The 21549-nt window shown below is 43.4% G+C and overlaps 1 protein-coding gene and 1 long non-coding RNA gene across 9 annotated transcripts in view; both read right to left on the bottom strand.

The window, feature by feature from the left end:
• Ptpra (protein tyrosine phosphatase, receptor type, A) overlaps positions 1-21549 on the bottom strand; it is a 108379-nt gene that overhangs the window by 30891 nt on the left and 55939 nt on the right. For 4 of the 8 annotated variants that reach the window (XM_087649035.1, XM_087649029.1, XM_087649041.1 and 1 more), the window contains 4 exons: positions 17369-17395; positions 13087-13171; positions 11751-11824; positions 11271-11407 (listed from right to left, as the gene is read on the bottom strand). In XM_087649035.1, coding sequence (XP_087505161.1) covers positions 11271-11407; positions 11751-11824; positions 13087-13171; positions 17369-17395 — 323 coding nt within the window. 8 annotated transcript variants of the gene reach the window in all.
• LOC147995686 (uncharacterized) lies at positions 3588-6462 on the bottom strand. Its single transcript, XR_015684601.1, has 3 exons — positions 6301-6462; positions 3996-4165; positions 3588-3681 (listed from the first exon to the last, which is right to left on the bottom strand). It is a non-coding gene; the product is annotated as an uncharacterized LOC147995686 (long non-coding RNA).

Here is a 21549-nt window from a genome sequence, read left to right as displayed (position 1 = left end):
GAAGATCCAGAGGCCCCTGAAGGGTCCCCTGCACAAAGACTGAAAAAGGTTGGTAAGTGTTACATAAGCTGGTGGAGATGGCAGGAGGAAGAGGGATGGCAGGAAGCAGGAAGAGTTTGACAGAGATTTTTTACGGAGATTCTTAAGACGGTAGTTTAGATCCCAACTAAATATATGAGTAAACTCACTGAGGGTTTTGAGAATGAAACTAGTTTACATGATAAAGAATACCTCTGGTTGCCATTTGAAAAGTAAGACTGAAGAGAGGCAAGAATCAAAGCTTGGAACAGATGCAGGTAAGGTGATGTGGTCTGAATAAGTTATCAAGAAGTGGCATTGTTTGAAAAGGATTAGGAGGTGTGATCTTGTTGGAGAAAGTGTCCTTGGAAGTGGGCTCTGAGGTTTCAAAACCCAGTCAGAACCAGGCTCTCTCAGGCTATGGATCAGGAGGTGTTTGCTTTAGTGCCTGCCTGTGTGCCCCCATACCCCACTATCATGGTAACGGACCAAACCTCTGAAGACTGTAAACAGCCCCCAGTTAAATGTTTTCCTCCATAAGAGTTGCCTTGGTTATGCTGTCTCTTCACAGCAACAGAACTCACGAAGACAGATGACAATGGGAGCACCTGAGCTATATTCTGGAGTTACAGCCACTGCATTTGGAGAGGGACGGAAGTGAAGTACACTGAAGGGAGAAAAAGGAATGAAGGAGAGCTCCCAGGTTTCCGGCTTTGGAAATAAGAATGATTAAATGAAGAAAATGTCAGCTTTGGAGAAGCTGATTTTGTCTGATGAAAGGTGCTTTAAGGAGGTAACAAGGCTATTTCCTGGGCCTTGCATGACAAGGCATAAATGATACGGTAAATCTAAAGGTAAGGGTAATCAGAAATTTCAGTTTAAACCCTGGAGATGCTGCAATGTTATTTCACTTAAGATGGCCAATCCTTGACTCTGTGCTGTTAGCACATGACGATAGGAAAGTTTCCTGCTTTTCTTTTCTTTGTGCCAACTCTTGCATACAGAATGGAGAACACATCTAGTCCTGGAATTCCCTGGCCCTCTTACACTTTGTCATCTCGGTCTAGGGTCCTCCATGCTGGCACAGGACAGGTGAAATTAACCCCTTTCTAAGATTCCTACAAATTTCTTTTTTTTTTTTTTTTTTTTGGTTCTTTTTTTTCGGAGCTGGGGACCGAACCCAGGGCCTTGCGCTTGCTAGGCAAGCGCTCTACCACTGAGCTAAATCCCCAACCCTACAAATTTCTTTTTAAAAATGATGCAGACCAGAGAAACAGAGAGTGAGATTACTGTACTAGCCTTGGCTGGCCTTGAACTTGTTATGTAACTGAAAAAGACCATGACTTTATGATCCTCCTGCTCCACTTCCAGAATGCTGAGATTAAAGGAAATGTGTCACCATGCTCCATTTTATGTGGTGTCAGGGATCGAACCCAGGGCTCTGTATGCAAAGCAAGTAGTCCCAACTGGGTTATAGGCCTAGCTCCACAGAACACAATCTTTAACACAGAAAGGTAGGGATGAGTGATTGCTGCCTCACTGTACTAGCAGGACCACCGGGGAAGAGACAGGAAAATAGGGAGTGCTCTTTTCAAGGACAAAACAAAGGGGGCCTGACACTGCCTAAGTCCGGGTAAAAGCTGCAGAACTGAGTGACCAGAAGACATTACACTCTCCAGAAACACTAGGTAGTATCAGAGACCATTTCATTTCTTAGCCAAACTTTAACTGAACCAATGTTACATGCTTCAACATTTTTTTAAAAAAGGTATACATCTGCCATTCACTTTAACTTACAAGTTCACTCTGGATTCTTACTCGCTTTCCTCTCTCCTTTCACAGGTAAACTTGGAGCTTATCACGATCTTGTTATGGTATGTATCACATATACTAGTGTCTCATATACTTCATCCTTATTACTGCTCAGTGTATTTTGTGATGAAATGGAAGCATAATAAGGTGCTAAGGTGCTTTCCTTTTGGCTCAACATTATGCTTGTGTGCTGCATAGTTTCGTATGAACTTGACATGAGTCGTCTAAGAGGAAGGAGCCTCACGTGAGAAAATGCCTTAAGCTGGGCTGTAGGCAAGCCTGTATGGCATTTTCTTAATTAGTGATTGTGGGGGAGGACCCAGCCCATTGTGGGTGGGGCTATCCCTCAGCAGGTAATCCTGGATTCTATACGGAGGAAGGCTGAGGAAGTCAGTGAGCAGCACCCTCCATGGCCTCTGCATCAGCTCCTGCCTCCAGGTTCCTGCTCTGTTTGAGTTCCGGCCTTGACTGTCACCTGAAGTGTAACCCTTTCCTCCTCAAGCTGCTTGGATCACAGTGTTTTATCTCAGCAATAGAAAACCCAAGACATACATGTTCATTCAAACTACTGTTTGTAACTGGCATTTGTTCTTTCTAACAAACGAGAGATACAATTTTGGTTTGATCTTTTAAAACAACATTCATTTCTGTTTTGTTTATATACAGGTATGTCTGGATAAGTGTGCAGTTTTTGTGTGCCCCCAAAGAGGCCAGAAGATGGCACTGGGTCCTAGGCAGCTGGAGTTAGAGGCGGCTGTGAGCTGTCTGACTTAAGTGCTAGGAAAGGAACTCAGGTCCTCTGCACGAGCAGTCAGTGCTGTTAAACGCTGAGCCATCTCTCCAGCCCACATTATGATCTCTTAACTGCTGAGTCACCAGGCTTGGAACGGTTTCTCAGTCTTACACTACCAAATGTGACAGAATAGGTTCCACTTGGAACCTTCATCCACACTTGCTACTGTCATGCTTTAAATATATTAAATATAGTCATAACTGACATTTCTATGTAACCAACAGGGTCATCATCTTCCCAGTTTACTGGTGCAAAGGGTTTCCTCCTCTACACAGCGCCTCACGGAGTGCGTTCTCCACTGTCTTACTTTTCCATTATTTCTGTATACATTCTGGATATTAACTGATCACAGTTACCTGTGCTCTTCCAGTTTCTTTTATGGTCTGTACTTATCAACATTTTTGTATTGCATGTAATTAAATTCAATCTTTCACTTTACCAACATCTTCTGGTGTAAGATATCCTTTCCTGCTGGGTGGTGGTGCCTCGTGTCTTTATCTTGGGAGGCAGAGGCAGGCGGATTTCAGTTCTAGGCCAGCCTGGTCTACAGAGTGAGTTCTAGGCCAGCCTGGGGTACACAGTAAAACCCTGTTGGGCGAGGGGGTGTTGGGGAGAAGAAATCCTTTCCTACTATGATGTCATAGGTGTGTTTTCCTATATTATTTTCACATTTTAAATCTTGTCCTTTAAACTTCAGTATCTATGTCAAATGGAACTGGTACTTGTGTTTTATACGAGACAAATGTACACTTCACTTACTCTCAGAGGTCTCCCAGTGTTCCAGTATTACACATTGTAAAGGCCATTCTTTCCCCAACTAGAAAGGCAACAGCATTTCTATGATGAATCTGTTTCCATGTCTGCTCTTGGTATTTTGCTGCACTAGTCGGTCTGTCTACCCCGCTGACAACATCAAACTGTTGTAATAAGGACTCATTGTGTCTGCTAAGGCAGTTCTCCTCACCTTGTTCTTCTTCTTCTGGATTGTCTTGGCTAGTCTTGACTCTTTTCTCCTCCATAAAAATTTTAGAGTCAGCTTGTCAAGTTCCACACAAAACCTGTTGGGATTTTTATTGGAATTGCATTGAATCTGTGCGTCAGGCTGAGGAGAGCTGGCGTCTTCACATACTGAACTTCCTCACCCACAGATTTTATTCCTTAACTAGTTTAAGCTATTTTCCTTTAATGTATGCAAACATTTTTATAATTTTCTGTAAAAATTTTGCAGATATTTTGTTAAATTTATTCTTATATACTTTACAGTTTGGATACTAACAAAAGAGATATATTTTAAAAGTATTTTTATGGCCTACATACAAAAATTAGTCTTTATGTTGCTTTTATATCTGATAATTTATCTCTTGACGCTGACCTTTTCTGAAGAAATATTTGTAGCGATAACTCTTTGTTTTATCTTTGATTTTGCAATCCTTTCTTGTCTTGCCTCCCTGTTCTGTCAGGGATTACCAGAACTTGCTGGATCTCAGAACTGTTACTGTCAAGTCTCCTTTGAGCACTCTCACTTCACAGCCACCAGCAGTTCTATGAAAGAGAACACAACAACCAAATACACTAAATAATATAAACCAGATGCCATCTGGTGACTTTCCTATGTCTCTTCCACAGTGCAGCTATGGTAAATACCCAAATCCCTTGTCACGATTCTTGCTAATTTCTGTGAGGTCATCAAAGCAGCTCAAATATCTGTCCAGTTTCATTACATGCCATATGTGCCTTCTTTACCTGGTATTCTAAAAATTAACCTGTCACTAAAAGTAGGGGATCCCAGAGGAGGGTCACACGCAGGACCTGATCTCATTGGCTTTTCCTCTTTCCTCTCTTCCATGTTTTTTTCTCTTGAAAACTAAATCTTTTTTCTTTTTTTGTTTTCTTTTCCTCTTTAAACCTTGAGCATTTTAGGAAACCGAGGATGTGGATTTGTAATGTGTGAACACATTCAATGTTTCTTCCTAAGACAAATGCTGGTAAATAAAAATGTTCCAGTTTGTAACTGAGATGAGACATACAGCCTCGAACTTCCATTTAGCAGGGAGTCAGGGAAATGCTGTACAGGCTTTCTTCAGCCTGTCAGACAGCTGTCAAGTCCTATGCCATTGTTCCTTTCCAGAACAACACATCTGCTGATACACCTTTCAGAGTGACCTGACCAGAGATGGTGCTGGCCAGAATTCAGAGGCAACTCCTTCATCACAAATGCAATGTACCCACCAAAGCACACTATAACCCCTCAGCTTCATTCCTCAAAATCACCACCACCTACTTAAATATATATAATATATATATATATTGTGTGTGTATGTGTATGTATATATATGTGTATGTATGTATGAGTGTGTGTATGTATGCATGCATATATATATATATATATATATATATATATATATCTCCAGACAGTGCTGTGTAAGCCTTTAATCCCAGTGCTAGGGAGGCAAGTGGATCTCTGAATTTGAGGCCAGCCTGATCTACGGTGAGTTCCAGGATAGCCAGGGCTACACAGAGGAAACTCTGTCTTGAAAACCCAAACAGGACATCGAGTGACACAGCAGAAAACAGTTCCCATTAAGTCCTTCCTGTCACCAAGGCAGGGCCTGTTCTGCCTGAGGCTGTGAGTGTGTGTGTACATGCGTGTGTGTGTGTACATGCGTGCGTGTGTATCAGAGAACAGTTTTATATCAGGTCACTCTTCAGGAGCTTGCTTTTTTGTTTTTAAATATGAGTACACTGTTGCTGTCTTCAGACACACCAGAAGAGGGCATCGGATCCCATTACAGATGGTTGTGAGCCACCATGTGATTGCTGGGAATTGAAGTCAGGACCTTTGGAAGAGCAGTCAGCACTCTTACCCTCTAAGCCATCTCTCCAGCCCTCAGGAGCTTGTTCTTTAATAAGAGTAGCTGGTCAGAAAGTCCCAGAGGTCCTCCCATCTCTACTTCCTCAGGATGGTGATTTTGGTGTCCTAGGCCTTTTAATATTGGTTCTATGTGTAGAACTTAGGTCCTCAAACATTTTACTGACTGATCCTTCTCCCCAGCCTGACTTCCTACTTTTCAGTCCAGGAATATAACGGTGTCCTCACCAAGTCTCTAGTGGGATCTTGCTGTATGTCCCTAGCATAGTCCTTGCTGTATGATACACACTGGTGAGGAAAACACTGGAACCTCTGAATGATATGGGAAATAGGGCAGCTAGTTCAGGGGACCTACAAGATTAACCTGCTAGAGAAAATGCCACTTCTCAGCTGACAGCCAAGCTTGGGTCATCCCTTTAATTAGAGGGAGACCAGGCACCTGTTTCTGACAAACCCTGACCAAGCACAGTCACATTCATATTCCATGACTCTATTTCTCTGTCTTAAGAATTTGCACATTTCCTGTGCTAACTCACACTGGCAAAGGAAATCACAAATTTTAGGATTTACTGGTCTCTGGCCTTGAACTAACTAATTTCTAGGAGTCCAGAATATCACTATGACATATTACTTTCAATGGAGCACTTAAATGCCAGGTAAAGGAAGGGGTTCTGGTCTGAACTGTGTTATCCTAGGGGATGGATACCTATTATATCAGAATTCCCATAGGTATACAAATTCCCTACTTACTAGATAAAAAACTGTTATATAGAAGAAGCAAGTGTAAGCTCCATGAGCACTGACCTACCAGAGATCTTAAGTGGTATAGGCTTGAAGGATATCCAGCTACAGTGACACTCACAGAGAAAATCTGTGTACAGTATGAATGCTACACCTGTCAATTAAAGCTGACTGGCTTGTAGCTGAGACAGGAAATAGAAGGTGAGACATCCGGTAGGAAGAAAGGATTCTGGGATAGAGGAGGAAGCCCCCCCCCCCCAGCTCCCCACCAGAACAGGAAGGAAGGGCATGGGACCTGAACAGAGGTAGCTGGCCGTGTGGTTAAAATAAATTAAAATAAATGGGATATTAATTCATGAGATGGTTGGGGAACAGCCAAAGCTTACAGCTTAGGTATTTGTGAGTACAATTTGAGTCTCATGGTCATTATTCAGGGAGCTTGGGGCTGGGAGAAAAAACTCAGATTTTACAGATGAATGCTATAGTCCCAGGGAGTGAGATAGAAGACTGCTGTGAAACTCAAGAGTTTGAGGTCAGTCTGGGAAACAATACCTTGGAGGGAAGGGGAAATGAAGGGGTAAAAAGAGCGCGTGGTCTGTAACAAGGTGTATGGAAGCTGAGGCAGGAAGAGCTGCAGTTCCTGGAATGTCTGGGCTACATAGTAAACTTCAGGACGGCCTAGGCTATACAGCAAGTGGGTCAGTCATCAGCTGGAACTGGAGACTTAACACTGACTTCCCAGCAACTTTTCTTCCTAATGTAGAACCCTACTACCTGAACCTGGTTTAATGGGACAAGTAACACTTTCTTTAGGTTGCACACATTATTTAGAGATGTTTCCCGTTTTCTTTCTTTCTTATTATTTTATTTATTTACATTTCAAATGTTGTCCCCTTCCCAGTTTCCCCTCCACAAACCTCCATCCATTCCCCCCTCCTCTTTGCTTCTATGAGGGTGCTCCTTCCCCACCCACCCATCTACTCCCTTCTCACCCCTCTACCATCCTCCTATGCTGGGGCATTGAGCCTCCACAGGACCAAGGGCCTCTCCTCCCATAGGTGCCAGATAAGGCCATCCTCTGCTTCATATGTAGTTGGAGCCATGGATCCCTCCATGTATACTTTCTGATTGGTGGTCTATTCCCTGGGAGTTCGGGGTGGGGGTGGGGGTTCTGGTTGGTTGATATGGTTGCTCTTCCTACGGGGTTGTAATTCCCTTCAGCTCCTTCAGTCCTTCCCTTAACTCTTCCTTTGGGGTCCCCGGGGCTCAGTCTGATGGCTGGCTATGAGTATATGCCACCTGTAATAGTCAGGTGCTTGCTGGGAGAGTTTCTCAGTACAGCTATACCAGGCTGCTGTTTCCCATTTTCATGAAAAGAACTGCCTCAGTGATAAATACCCTGATCTACCCAGGTGGCCATGCTTACCAGTATTTTGTCTCACAGTTTCATAGGACGTTAACCTGACCATCACTTGAATAATGCCAAGCTGACAGAACTTCAAGAGCGGGAGGTTATGTATCTTAGCTATGAATGCTGGACATAAAAGAACAGAACAAAGCAAACCCCAGGGTTGTCTTGTGACAACCTGAGGTCACAGTTGTAGGCCTGTCAGACTCCTTCCTCTGACATAAAGGATGAGCTCCTTCTCCTTACCCCACCATTTTCCCCCAGTAAAAGGAGCAATGCTTGCCTAGCTGTTTTGAATCCTGGAGAAAGGATATGACACATGCTGGGTATCCTTCTCACCAACTTACTGAAGGAAAGAACTGACCTAGGCTGAGGCAAATGGCCTAGCGGTCTCTGTGGGACGCTAAACCTCATAAGGGGGAAACACATGGTCTGTGTATGTATGTGTGTGTGTGTATGTGTGTGTATATATATATATATATGTATATATATATATACATATACACATACATATACATATACACATACAGCCATATAATCAGGCTCCTAGCTTAGAATTGAGCCCTAGAGTGGGAACTGCTTACTTGATACAAAGAAGCTTCATGTCATAAATTAGTTATGTGACCTGTGAATTACAAATTTGGATATGCCCTGCAGAAAGACACCATACCTAGAAGCAATAAGTCTAGAAGACCTGTCACATGCCACAAGTCCCTCTCCCTCAAAAGACACTTATAACTTCTTGTTGATGATGTCAACAGCTGACGAAGGGGAAACACTCCGATGTGGTGTATATGACTCTGTGTGTTATGCCGGCCCAAGCTGGGCAGAAGTAGACTGTGGTAGAGTTTGGCTTCACTGGCAGCTTTAGTGACTATAAGGAGAAAATCCTCTCAGTGAGAACTTTAAATACACTGTCACGCACGTCACTAGAGACTGGGCTCTAAACAGGAACAAAGAACTATTTATGCCCCAGGGGAGCACTCACCAGATAGAGCCCACAGCTACATTATTTCCGTTGCTCCCTCAGTGCTGGCCTGGTGAGCTCATGAACATACTAGCAGTCTGTCTGTCTCCCTCCTTCCCTGACCCTTCTAGGACTTCTCTCCAAGGATTTACCAGAATGCTTTATTATGGTATCTCAGGGGATATTATTTCCCCCAAAGAATTAATTTTACAAAAAAAAAGTATGTCAACAGGGTCACATACACTAGCATCCAGAAGCAGCTGGTGTTACAGACACAGAACAGTACAATGTCTACCACAGTCCCATCTGTTAGGCTGTCTGGTGGGATGTGCTAAATGTTCTCAATCAATAATGAGTATTAAATGGTGCTTTTTCTAACAGTTTAAGATGAAAGGTCTAAACTCTTCTGTCAACTCCTACCTGGAAAATGATCACAGGTTTCAGGCTTTCCTCCTTCCTACTCTTTATATTGAAGCCAGTGATTTTTCTAAAGATGTGACTCTGCATATAAACCATTCAGTGCCAGAGCAGTTGAGTGGTGGTACGACCACCTAATAACCACTTCCTCTCTCTTTCTGTCCTGAGTGATGTCTGAGTGTGCGTGTGTGCATGTGGAGGTCACCGGTGGACAATGGGGCACTCTCAGTCATTTTTCACCTTATTTATTGTTTCTGAAATAACATCTCTTACTGAACCTGGAGCTCACCAATCTGGCTGGGCCTGCTAGTTGGGGAGGACACGGAGTCTTTGCCTTCCTAGCTCTGGGATTGAGGGAGGATGCCAAAGTGCCCAATTATTCACATGGGTGCTCCGGATCTAAACTCAGGTCCTTGGGCCTGAATTGCAAACACTACTGACAGGGCCAGACCCCCAGCCTCCTTTTCTTTTGGATCCTAAAGTTTCCCTATAGGGTTATCTGCCTCGATCAGAGATAATCTGCACCGACTTTTCTAAGCCGCAGAAGCTTTCTCCCCTATCTGGAGTAACTTTAAGAAGGAACATGTAGCAAAAGAAGTCTCCAGAAACTTAGAACCTTTCCCATTGGACCTGATTGGATCTCTATATTATTTTTAGAACTGGGATAGCCATTTTGTCGTTATGAGAAGACCCTATCTAAAAGACAAAGCTGTCACATGACACAATGTAAAAGGCAAGGGAAGCCAACAGTCTTGGAACTGCCCTCCTCTGTCCTGTCTCCTATTTCCTCTCTTTGATAATGGCTACATTAGATAATTATGGAAGTTAGAACTGGTCTTAACAACTGCTATAGACTAGCTGTATTCCTTGATCCTCATCTGGTGTCCACAGGCTGTTCTCCATAAAGCAAACAGAATCATTTCTTTTTCCAAACAGCAATTTGCTTAGTTCACACGTTTCTACTTCACTTGCAACAATCTTGAGCTGAGTGGTCTAGGCTAGACTTTTCTTAGTTTTATACCCTACTACTATTCCTTGTTACAGGACTTTTCAAGATAGGAATAAATGTCTACTCATGCCAGACAGGGCACCAGAGACAGACTAAAGAAACGATTCCAAACAAGTTGGGCAACATGCACTGCCAAGTTTACTGGATAGGAACAGGATGACTCAAGGGCAGCTGGAACCCTGAAGCCCACCCAGTATAAGGGACCACTCAGATGTCCCCTGGAGCTCCCTACAGGAATGCAGGCTGTGGGGCTTCCTGAGTCCTAATGGTCTTTTCTCCTTTCCTCATGAAGGAACAGTTCAATTAGCAGGAAACAGCTAGACAGCACTGCTTGTAGGCTCTGTGGCCCCTTTAAAACCATCTAAATATGCCATCTCTTACCCCACACTTGCCTTTTCTATTTCTAGCGCCTTACTTCCCTTTCTCTACTCTCCCACTTCTTCAAGGAAATTGTGCTCAAATACTAGTTACATATTCCATTGAGGCAGCAGCTTACTAAGCTGCTCAGGCTGGCTTTGAACTTGTAATCCTCTTGCCTCAGCCTTGCTAGCTGGATTGACAAGGATGTAAACTAGACTTGGCTAAAGTCTCTCCATCCTTTTCTGTAGTAATGGGGAGTGAACCCAGGGATCTGTGACACACGTGTTAAGCAAGCTATCACTGAGCTACATCGCAGCAAGGAAGCTTTTGACCCAGGGTCAGCAGCTGCTGGTGACACTCATCCTGCTTCCTTGAGAGACATGAAAACCACAAATCTCAACTTTTTACATCAAACTACTCCTACTCCTCACTATATACACTCCAGATCCCCTGCTGGTCCCGGGCAACCTCTTCAATTGCTGTTTGGCTTTCTAGGTAGTTTTGTTCTTGAAAGCAGAGTTTCCCAAGTGGGCAGAGAGTTATTTGAGGTTGGGAGTGAGATTTGTTTTTGCTCTGTATCATATCCTTGGCACCTAGAATATTACTTGGTACCTATAAAATGCTTGCAAGTATTGAACAGATGAGTCACTAGACACGACGATGAATGAACTAGTCAGTAATGAATGGATGGGTAGATGAGAAAGGTGAAGCCATTTCCTTTTTTTACAACTTTCTTTCCGTGATTACACAGGAAAGGGGCAAGATGGACTTGGTGAACATTTCTCACCCATCATCATTAGAGACCTATTTTATATCCCACGACTCAAAAAGCTGGACCTTAGGTCTCCCTTCCTCTGCTAACAACAAAGAACTCACGTTGAATTCCTCTCTGAAGAGCTTATTGTCATCAGCCATTCTCCGGTTAATCTCCTCTTCCAGCTTGTCCACAGGCAGTGGTGGGAACTTCCTGTTGGTGCTCGGGGACCTGGCCAGAAGTGGTACACTTTGGGGCTCTGCAGTGTACAAAAGGGAAGGTCAGTTAGGGGCCCTGGAGATGGATGCAGTCCCTTTTGTGAAGACTGATGGTCTTATTGTTTTGAAAAGATGAGGAAAAGAGGCAGAAGATATGGCTGTCAGTAAAAGGTGTTTGTCACTAAGTGTGGCAGCCTCAACTGGATTCCCAGAATCCACATGATAGAAGGAGAGGACCAACTTTTGCAAGTTAGCCTCTGATCTCCACGAGCATGCCATGGCACATGTGTGCACAAATTAAATAAACAATGGAAAGATAAATGTAAAAGGATGGGGAAATGTTCATCTCCTGATGTTCTTCTCCAGATGTTCCCCATGTCTTACCCACATCCTCTGTGCGGCCATTTGACAGGCGGAAAGAATTGGAATGGCTCCCAGCTTGCTTGTATTTCTTAAACCTAATGAGAACATATTTGTGATGAAAAACTAGACACAGGTAAATCACTCCTTGTATTCTTGCTAACGACTCTGTCTTTTTTTTTGGTTCTTTTTTTCAGAGCTGGGGACCGAACCCAGGGCCTTGCGCTTCCTAGGTAAGCGCTCTACCACTGAGCTAAATCCCCAGCCCCAAGACTCTGTCTTTTTAACCTCTTCTGTCAATCAGAGAGAGGGGGTGGGGATGGGGGAGCCGTGGGGGTCAGGCCCTCTGAGGTGGCTCCATTCTGTGGTGACTGAGTATTTTGGGATGGGCTTCCTTACACCTGGCACCCTGAAGCCCAGCGTAGGCAACACTACATTCCAGCTTGTGGAGCTTCAGCTCCACGACATACTTGCATGCACACCCATACCAGGCGGAATATGGGAAAATGTATATAGTGGAGGTGAGGAGGAAAGTGGGAGGTGGAGAGGGTGGGGCAGTTAAAGATTTCATAAAACAAAAATCTCAGTGATCCTCAGTGCACACAGGAGTCATGGGGAGAGGCATAGAGTTCCAGAATGAGCAAAAAGAGGTTTAATGGAGACACACAGATGCCAAATTCTACAGTGCACACTGGCCCCCCTCTCTTAATTCCTGGAGAACAAGGGAGCACAGAGCAGGTTGGGTCCAAGAGAAGGTAGTCAAGGTAGGAGCTTCAGTACGAAGAGAACAAATGAACCACCATCTTCTCTCTCTTGGGTTTCCCTCCTTGCTTTGTTCATTGTCTAGAAGCTTCTGAAAGGTCGGCCAGAGGAAGACTTTAACCCTAAGACCAGCCTAGCAGACAGAGGCCAGGGGCCCTAGAGAGGTTTGGCAACAAAGCCCCAAGTAGAAACAAAGTAAGCTTTTGTGGTGCATATAATGTTACTAAGGGGCCTTTTAGGGTGTTATTGCAAAGGACAAACCTGAAGATCTTGAAACACCTGTCTCTCATAAGACAGCATGGAAGTCTCCCATCTCCAAACCACTGCTCTTCTCTAGGCTCTAGGCTGAACTAGAACTGGCAGACTTGGTTTGGACAAATAAAGCAAAGGACGCAGAGAGGCTAGGTCTTAAGCAAGACTGTATTTCTAGAAACCATTTCTCAGCAGAATTTTAATCTAAGTACTATAAGGCACTCTCTCTCTACTCAATGTCCCCTATGTCCTTAGTTGGGCTCCTGTCTTCTAGACTGTGTAGGCTTACTGAGACACTGGGGTGTCAGGATAGTCTAAGCAAATGCAGCAACATTATCATACTTACCTTAACATGTACAGAACTATAATAATAAACACAATTACTAGCAGAGAGGACAGGGCCACCATCACCGCAATGATTGGTGTCTCATCTGAAACCAAGAGAAAAGCATAGGTCATAACTTTTGTTCAATGAAGGGCTCAAGTTAGGAGCTCAGGAAGACACACTGATGCAGGATAGGGGACGTCATCAATTAAACATTTCTGCAGATGGTAGGATATGAAACACACGCACACACACACACACACACACACACACACACACACACACACACGGGGGGGAGAGAGAGAGAGAGAGAGAGAGAGAGAGAGAGAGAGAGAGAGAATATGAGCCAGCACAAAATGTGAGACAGAAGTGGGAGGTGCAGAAATGCATACAAGAGCAAGCAGCAAGGTCCTGTGCTACAGTAGGGAGAAAAGAATCCCTTGGGCCATCTTAGGGCCATGGGTAGAAAGATGCTACCCATCTCTGATATATCATACATTTATTTACTGTATGACTTCCTGTGTTGGGATAAAATTTGTCTTTTAATTCAGAGACTCTTTCATTGTTATATCATTTGAGCTCAACAGACAGACAAACAAAACAGCAAACAACCAAGAACTAAAAGGACTCAAAGATTCAGAGGTACAAATCCTGGCAGGCCAGGAATTTAGGACCAATATTACACTCCTTCTCAGTCTCAAAGATTTCTGCCTAGAGAAAAACAGAAGAGGGAAGGAAAAAGATTGCTCTTTAATGAACCCACCTGGCCCAGGGAATGTGATTAAGCAAGGAGACACTGCTAGATCCTTATGCACCATGATCAAAGCTGCTGAGTGCTCCCTAGTCCCTTCTCCCTCAGCTGCCTTTGCTTTATGAAACTGACTATTTTAGTAAGGAACATAAGCAATGAAGAGTGGAAGGACGGTTACGTTTAAATACAGAGGTCAGGAAAGGGTCTGAGTAAACGAGTATAGTGGACAGGAAAACAATACTTCTCATAATTAATGGAGGAACTGACAAATACGGACAGGATAGGAATAGGAGTGACAGCTAACCCGTACTTCATAGGGACAGAAAGAAAAACAGTTATCGGGAAAAAAGAAAGGATGAAATGGAATAGTCTGGTTTAATAGTTATAAAGTTTCAATTTAAGATGCTCTGAGACCTGGCAAGAGGCTTAGTAGGCAAAGGTACTTGCTAAGCAAAACCAACAGCTTAAGTTTTGAAATTTGAAACCCTCGTGCGGAAGGAGAGAACTGGCTCCTGAAAGTTGTCCTCTGAGTACCATCTGTGTACTGTGGCACATGTGTGCCCCCTCATCCCCTGTGTCCTCCCCCAATACTTTTTCGTTAATTCTAGCACAGGAGAGGATAATTCAGAGTTTAAGAGTACTGGTTTCGGGCTGGAGAGATGGCTCAGCGGTTAAGAGCACCCGACTGCTCTTCCAGAGGTCATGAGTTCAATTCCCAGCAACCACATGGTGGCTCACAACCATCTGTAAAGAGATCTGATGCCCTCTTCTGGTGTATCTGAAGACAGCTACAGTGTACTTATATATAATAAATAAATAAATCTTTAAAAAAAAAAAAAAAAAAGAGTACTGGTTTCTGTTCCAGAAGACCAGGGCTGGATTGCCAGAACCTACATGGTGGCTTGCAATCATCTGTAATCTAGTTCCAGGCAACCAGAGACCTTCTTCTGGTTTCTGGGGAGGGAGCACCAGGCATGCGTGTGGTACTCATAGATGCTGGCCAAACATTCATACACATACAATAAAATATATACATCTAAAAAAAGTTCTGCCTAATATGATGGCTGATTCTTGAAGTGCCAGGAATCCTGTGCCCAGCTATGCAGGGAACGGCGCCACAGGCCTTTAATCCCAGCATTTGGGAAGCAGAAGCAGGCCAATTTCTGGGAGTCCAAGGCTAGCCTGGTTTAAATAGTTTCAGACCATGCAGGACAAACAGTGAGATCCTGTCTCAAATTTAAATAAACTAATCCACTAGTCGTTTTTGTTTAAAGCCCCCTAAAGACCTAGACACAAAAACTTAAAACCCTAAATTCATTTGCATAGGTTATAATACAAATTCTTTCTAAATAGTTGACTCATTTCTTCTGAAAGCTTTTGGCTTTAACCTTGAGACTAATCAGTCTGACGTCACTTTATTGTAAGTGGGTAAGAGAGCGGTACAGGAAACAGATGTAAGTAGACGCTGCATTATACAACTATTAAGCTCTGTAGTTAATGGGCAAGCCTGAGCAGTGACGTCATGCCACTCGCCCAGCTTTGGGTTGCTGAGTTTGGGAAAGCGAGAGCTGGAAAGGCGAGAGAACCTTGTACAGACGTGATGACAGACGTACGTTGGGTAAAGGCTCAGGGTGACCAGTCCATTTTGCTGATGCAAATACTTCCTTTTTACTTGGTAAGAAGCCTTCAAATTATACATCAAAAACTGAATATGGTTAAATAATGGAATTATAAAAAAGAATCTGAAAAAGCATGATTTGATAAATTCTAAATTTAAGGGGCTGGGAAGTGAATCGGGGTAAAGTGCTAAGTGTGCAAGGACTTGAGTTTGGATCCAGCCAGCCTGAGGTGGCAGGCTCCAAGGTTAGCAGGAGACCCTGCCTCCAAAACAAAGTGGAGAGCAGCAGAAGACACACACACACACACACACACACACACACACACACACACACACACATACACACGACTAGGCATGGTGGTGCAGTTATATAATCTCAGCTCTTAGCACTTGGGAGACAGAGGTAAAAACATCAGGAGTACATAAGACTCTCAAAAATAACACCCTAAAGCCCAAAATCATGAAAAACTCCCTTAATAGATGTTCATCTTTCAAATTCAAATGCAATAATCATTTCTTGGAGTGGATGACTGACTTATCCTTCTGTCTCCAACTCAGCCTCTCTAAACAGCTGTATTACTGTCATCCTATATAAAATCTGACATCTGTACGTAAATACTCATACCCCAGAAATTCAGTTTAGCTTAGATCACAGAAATAGCGTCTGTGCTGGTTTGAATAGGAAATGTCCCTCACAGAATCATCTACTTGAAATGTGGGTCTCCAGCTGGTGCACTGTTGGGGGGGGGGGGTTATGGAACCTTTAGGAGGTGCAGCTTTGCTGGGTGAAGCACATCACTGGGGAGGCCTCTGGGTTTACAGCCTTGCCTTGCTTCCTGTGTGTGGTTAAGATGTGACCTCATAGCCTCTTGTTCCTGGCACCTGTCTCCCTCACTCACTGTTACAGACTTTGTTCCTCAATAGCCACAAGCTACAATAAGCTCTTTAAGTGGTTTTGGTCACTGGCAGCAACAGAAAAGTAATACACCATCTGGGGTTGTGGGAGCTTTACACTAGGGTTGAGAATCCCTAAAAGCCATGGGGTGACAACACTTTATAAATTAAGAGGAAAACTACAGGAAGCAAATAGGATTAAAGGTAATAGACTAAAAGCCAGAAATCAATTAATTCATAAGAATTATACCCTAGAGACTGAAGAGGACCCAGATTCAATTCTCAGCACCTAGACGGTAGCTCACAACCATAACTCCAGTTCCAGAGCACATATGGTTGACAGACATACATGCAGGCAAAATATTCACACAAAATAAATACAACTTGGAAACAAACAAAAAAATATGTCCTACTATATGACCAAAGGGTAGAATTCTAGTGCAGGAACATGACAATATATAGTTATTTTATTATTAATTAAAATATATCAAGGGGCTGAAGATGGATTAAGGGTCCATTTCCAGCACCCACATGGGGGCTCACAACCACATGTGACTCCACTCCTAGGGGATCTGATGCACTTTTATAGCCTCTGAGCAACAGGCACACATGTGTGCCGCACACACATGCATGTAGCCAACACACTCATACACAAAGGTAAATTTAAAAACATAAAATACATGGAATCTGTTGGAATATGTAATGTACATGAAATCAAATGCTGTTTTCCCTTTACTCTTTTCTAAGGTAAACCTGAGAACAGTTAAGGGACAACAAGCAAACACCAGCAGAGACGGATCGTGGACAGCAGAGACAGGATGGACAGTGGACAGCAGAGACATGGTGGACAGTGGACAGACAGAACAGACAGTGGACAGAGGAGTCAGGATGGACAGTGGACAGCAGAGACAGCAGAGACAGGACAGACAGTGGACACCAAAGACAGGACAGACAGTGGACAGCAGAGACAGGACAGGCAGTGGACAGCAGAGACATGGCAGATACCCTTAAAGGACAACAGATAAAGGTGATGAGCTCACCTCTCCTGTCTTTTGAGTCAGAATTACCTGTGTAACAAGTAGAAAACAGAAACATTTACTCAGGTTAAAAGAAAACATTGCTATTCGATTTAAGGGAAAGGAAAAGAAAAAGCTCCAGGAATATAGGTAATTTCCTACATGTTCATTACACTGCAATAAATGGGGAAGAAGATTATCCAGAGTTACTAAACGTTAGTCAACTGTCTCCTTCCTTGTTCCTAAGTATGCCAATCCAAGACTCACTAAAATACAGGACTTCAAGGAAGAACACAAATAGAAGTGAATAGAAGACATCATCTCTTTAGGACGATATGAAAAATGACATTAAAGATAAAAAGATCTACACAATGAGGTGCAAACAAACAATAAAAAAAAAAACCCAGAAAACCCAATGTAACTGCTATGTACCAAAGTCCATAAACTATCAGAGCAAAGCTTCACCTATGGTGAACTGGAGACAGCTAAGCAGGCAAAGGCACTACCACAGAGCCTGGTGAGTTCAATCCTCGAAACCTACCGAGGGAAGGGGAAAACTGGCCCCACCACACCTGCACTCCCCTGCTGCTCCCCCACCCCGCACTGTGGCTGCTCCCCCCCTGCACTGTGGCTGCTCCCACCCCCCACACCTGCACTGTGGCTGCTCCCACCCCCCACACCTGCACTGTGGCTGCTCCCACCCCCCACCAGTAAACACTCAGATGCACCTGTAAAGAAGCCTGTGGTAGCTACAGCCTAAACAGATCCCTAAGACACAGTACGGTATTCTCTCATCACCACAATAAAAGTGGAAATTAACAGTCAAACTTTGAAATTCCTTTTTCCTTTCATGTTTTTTTAATAAAAACAAAACACTAGTAACTGATACATTAACAATATCACGTTTGCAAAGTAAAAACAGACCAAATTCAGAGAGAAAAAAAATCCAATAAAAAGCTACTTGTAAATATCAATGAAAACATCCTAATAAATGACAGTTCCTCACACATGCTCTGTAAGCAACGCTAATGACACTTCTTGGGCCATTAAAAAATAAAAGTAAAAGTCTCTCAAAAAGGATGGAACTCAGGCTGGAGAAATGGCTCAGGGGTTAAGAGCACTGGCTGCTCTTCCAGAGGTCCTGACTTCAATTCCCAGCAACCACATGGTGGCTCATAACCATCTGTAATGGGATCTGATGCTCTCTTCTGGTGTGTATGAAGACAAACAGCTACGTGTACTTATGCAGGAAAAAAAAAGTTTGGAACCAGAGACTGCTCAGTAAGTAAGAGTGCTGGCTGTTCTCAGAGGCTGAGTTCAGTTCCCAGCATGTACATGGAGGCTCACAATCATCTGCAAGTCCAGTTCCAACATCTGATGCCTAAATCTAGCCTTTATAGACAGAGTGCACGTACACAGTACACATACACACACATACTACATTCATATATACACAGGCAAAACACATATGTACATACGTAGCAACCTTTAAGAGAAAGTCACAGAAGTTGAAGGGGACTGGCTAGGACAGGGAAGACCAGCACTGCGATAGGAAAGACAAGATAGGGAGGAGGTGGTGAAGATGAAAACATGCTATACACATGCATGAAAGTGATAAGAGCAATTAGATACACATATGGGAGTTTTGTTTGTTTGCATGTTCATGTTTGTGAGTCAGGGTCTATGACCATGATGCATGTGTGGGGGTCAAAGGACAACCTTGGATACAAGCCATGTGTTAGGTCTCTATTGCTGTGATAAAACACTAAAGTCAGTGTGGGGACGAAAGGCTTTACTTCATCTTATAGCTTGCAGCCCGTCATCCAGGGAAGCCAGTGCAGGGATCTAAGGCAGGAACTGATGCATACTGGCTTGGTCTTCAAGGTTTGCTCAGCCCGCTTACAGAAGACGCCAAGACCACCAGCCCAGGGGTAGTGATGCACAGTGAGCAGGGCCTGCCACATCAACCATCAAGTGTACTACAGGCCAGTCTCTCAACTGTGTCAGGCTGACATGAAATCACCTCGCCTTCCGGGACCTCACCTTCCACCATATTTGAGACAAGATCTCTTCATTGTTCCTCACTGCACTGTGTACAGCAGGCTAACTGACCTGTGAGCTTCTGGGAGTTTTCCTGCCTCTACCTCCCATCCTGTCATAGCACTGAGATTATGCCTAGGTTTATGTGCATTCAGAAGACTTGAACCCAGGCCTCACGCTTGTGTGGCAAACACTTCATCCACTGACCTATGTTTGCAGCCCTCATTTTACCTTTAAGAGGACTTTTTTAAAAACTTACACTTTGGAGAGTGTGTGTGTAGGAATCTTAATGTGGAAAGAAAGTGAAAGTTAAGTCTACTTTGCTATTTGCAAGTCTCACATTGCATTTAGTGTTAAATTCAGCATGCACAGAAGATAATTACCGTGGTCATCTCACAGAGCTCCTAAGTGGAAAGCAGTAGAGAATGAGACCCAGGCTATGAAATCAACTGTGCTTACTTTACAGCCCTGCCTTCTGTATTCATTCCTTCAGTCTGTGTAAGTTATTGCCTTTCTCCCCTAAGCAATGGCTATAACTCACAGGAGAACACTTTATGTTGTTATTTAGTATACAGTGTGTGTTGTGCATATCAAACAAAAGCTTTAAAACAGTATATATGTGTGTATATATATATATATATATATATATGACAAAATAAACACTAATGATTGTGGTCCCTTAAACAGACTTTATGAATGGGTCATAAACTGTATTTTAACACTAAAATATAAAGTAAAATTACTTGCAGTTCCCAACCTAATTAAGAATGGCAGTCACAGACATTTACTGTATCTCTATTTATTTATTTGTTTGTTTGTTTTTCGGAGCTGAGGACTGAACCCGGGGCCTTGCGCTTGGTAGGCAAGCACTCTACCACTGAGCTAAAATCCTCAACCCCATCTCTGTTTATTTTTACAGTAACTGAATGCAAGGCTTGGAGCACTACTGGAGGCAAGGGCCTCCAATGAGCATATTAGCCCCAGCTCTTTTTTTTTTTTTTTTTTTTTGGTTCTTTTTTTCGGAGCTGGGGACCGAACCCAGGGCCTTGCGCTTCCTAGGTAAGTGCTCTACCACTGAGCTAAATCCCCAGCCCCACCCCAGCTCTTTTTGAGACAGGGTCTGATCATGTATTCTAGGCTGCTCTGGAACTCCTGCCTCAGCTTCCTGCGTGCTGCCACTAACACCTTGCCTGGCCACGTGACTAATGGAAATCTCTCAGGGCATAAGTTGTAACAGTTAGAACAGCTAGCCCTTAAAAAAACAGGTTGCTTAACACCATGTACAGAACATAATAAGTAATTTACCTCTGTTTGCTGTTTGTTTATTTACGAGAAAGGGTCTCACTGTGTAGCTCTGGCTATTCTGGATCTTGCTCTGTAGACCAGGTTGGCCTAGAACTCACAGAGATCTGCCTGCCTCAGCCAGGCAAAGTGTCAGGATTAAAGGTGTGCATCACTATATCCAGTTAGATCAATTCATCAAATGAACTCTCATTTCAACGTTATATATAAAAGTCAGAGGCACAGATAATATCAAGTAAATTTGCCTATGCTCACAGTATGGCTTATGGCAGAGTTGGGACTGAACAGGGACAAACAGGGTCTGCAAACTATGCTCTTAACTGTAACTGTAATGCTGTCTTGCTTGTACTGCCGAAACAATGATGTTGAAGCAGACAGTATCAGGTCTGTAATATAAGGTCTAGTTGAAAGATGGCATCTTTAGTATCTAATAGGATTAAATTTCAAAAGTACTTTTGGAGTTCTACCAGGAACCAGATGTAGATCCATCTAAGAGAATCTGAAACAGACAAGAAATCTGACCCAAAAGGATGTGATCACAGATCAGAGAACAGCAATTTTACTAGAGAGGAAGCTTCATTTACGTGGCAGTTGGAGCAATTACTTTACTCCATGCAGATGCTGTTTGAGGAACCCTCTCATTGTCTTGTCTGGTTCACTAAGTCAGAGATTTGTCCTAGCCAAGCTGGTCTCAGGCCCAGAGTTCCAATCCTATCCTCCAGGCCACTGCTGCTTCAATCTAGTGCCTGAGATTCAAGGAGACAGAGACGTGGGCTGAACAGATGCTCTGAATGTATAAGCCTCCCCGAGCCTCACTTTCTCACTGTTTCTGAGGACATGACTCCGCTGCTTCATTACCTTAT

Source organism: Rattus norvegicus, chromosome 3 (assembly GCF_021556685.1).
Source record: "Rattus norvegicus strain SHRSP/BbbUtx chromosome 3, alternate assembly SHRSP_T2T, whole genome shotgun sequence".
Lineage (NCBI taxonomy): Eukaryota > Metazoa > Chordata > Mammalia > Rodentia > Muridae > Rattus > Rattus norvegicus.
The sequence above is the reverse complement of the archived record's forward strand: the minus strand, read 5'-3'. Positions and strand labels throughout refer to the sequence as shown.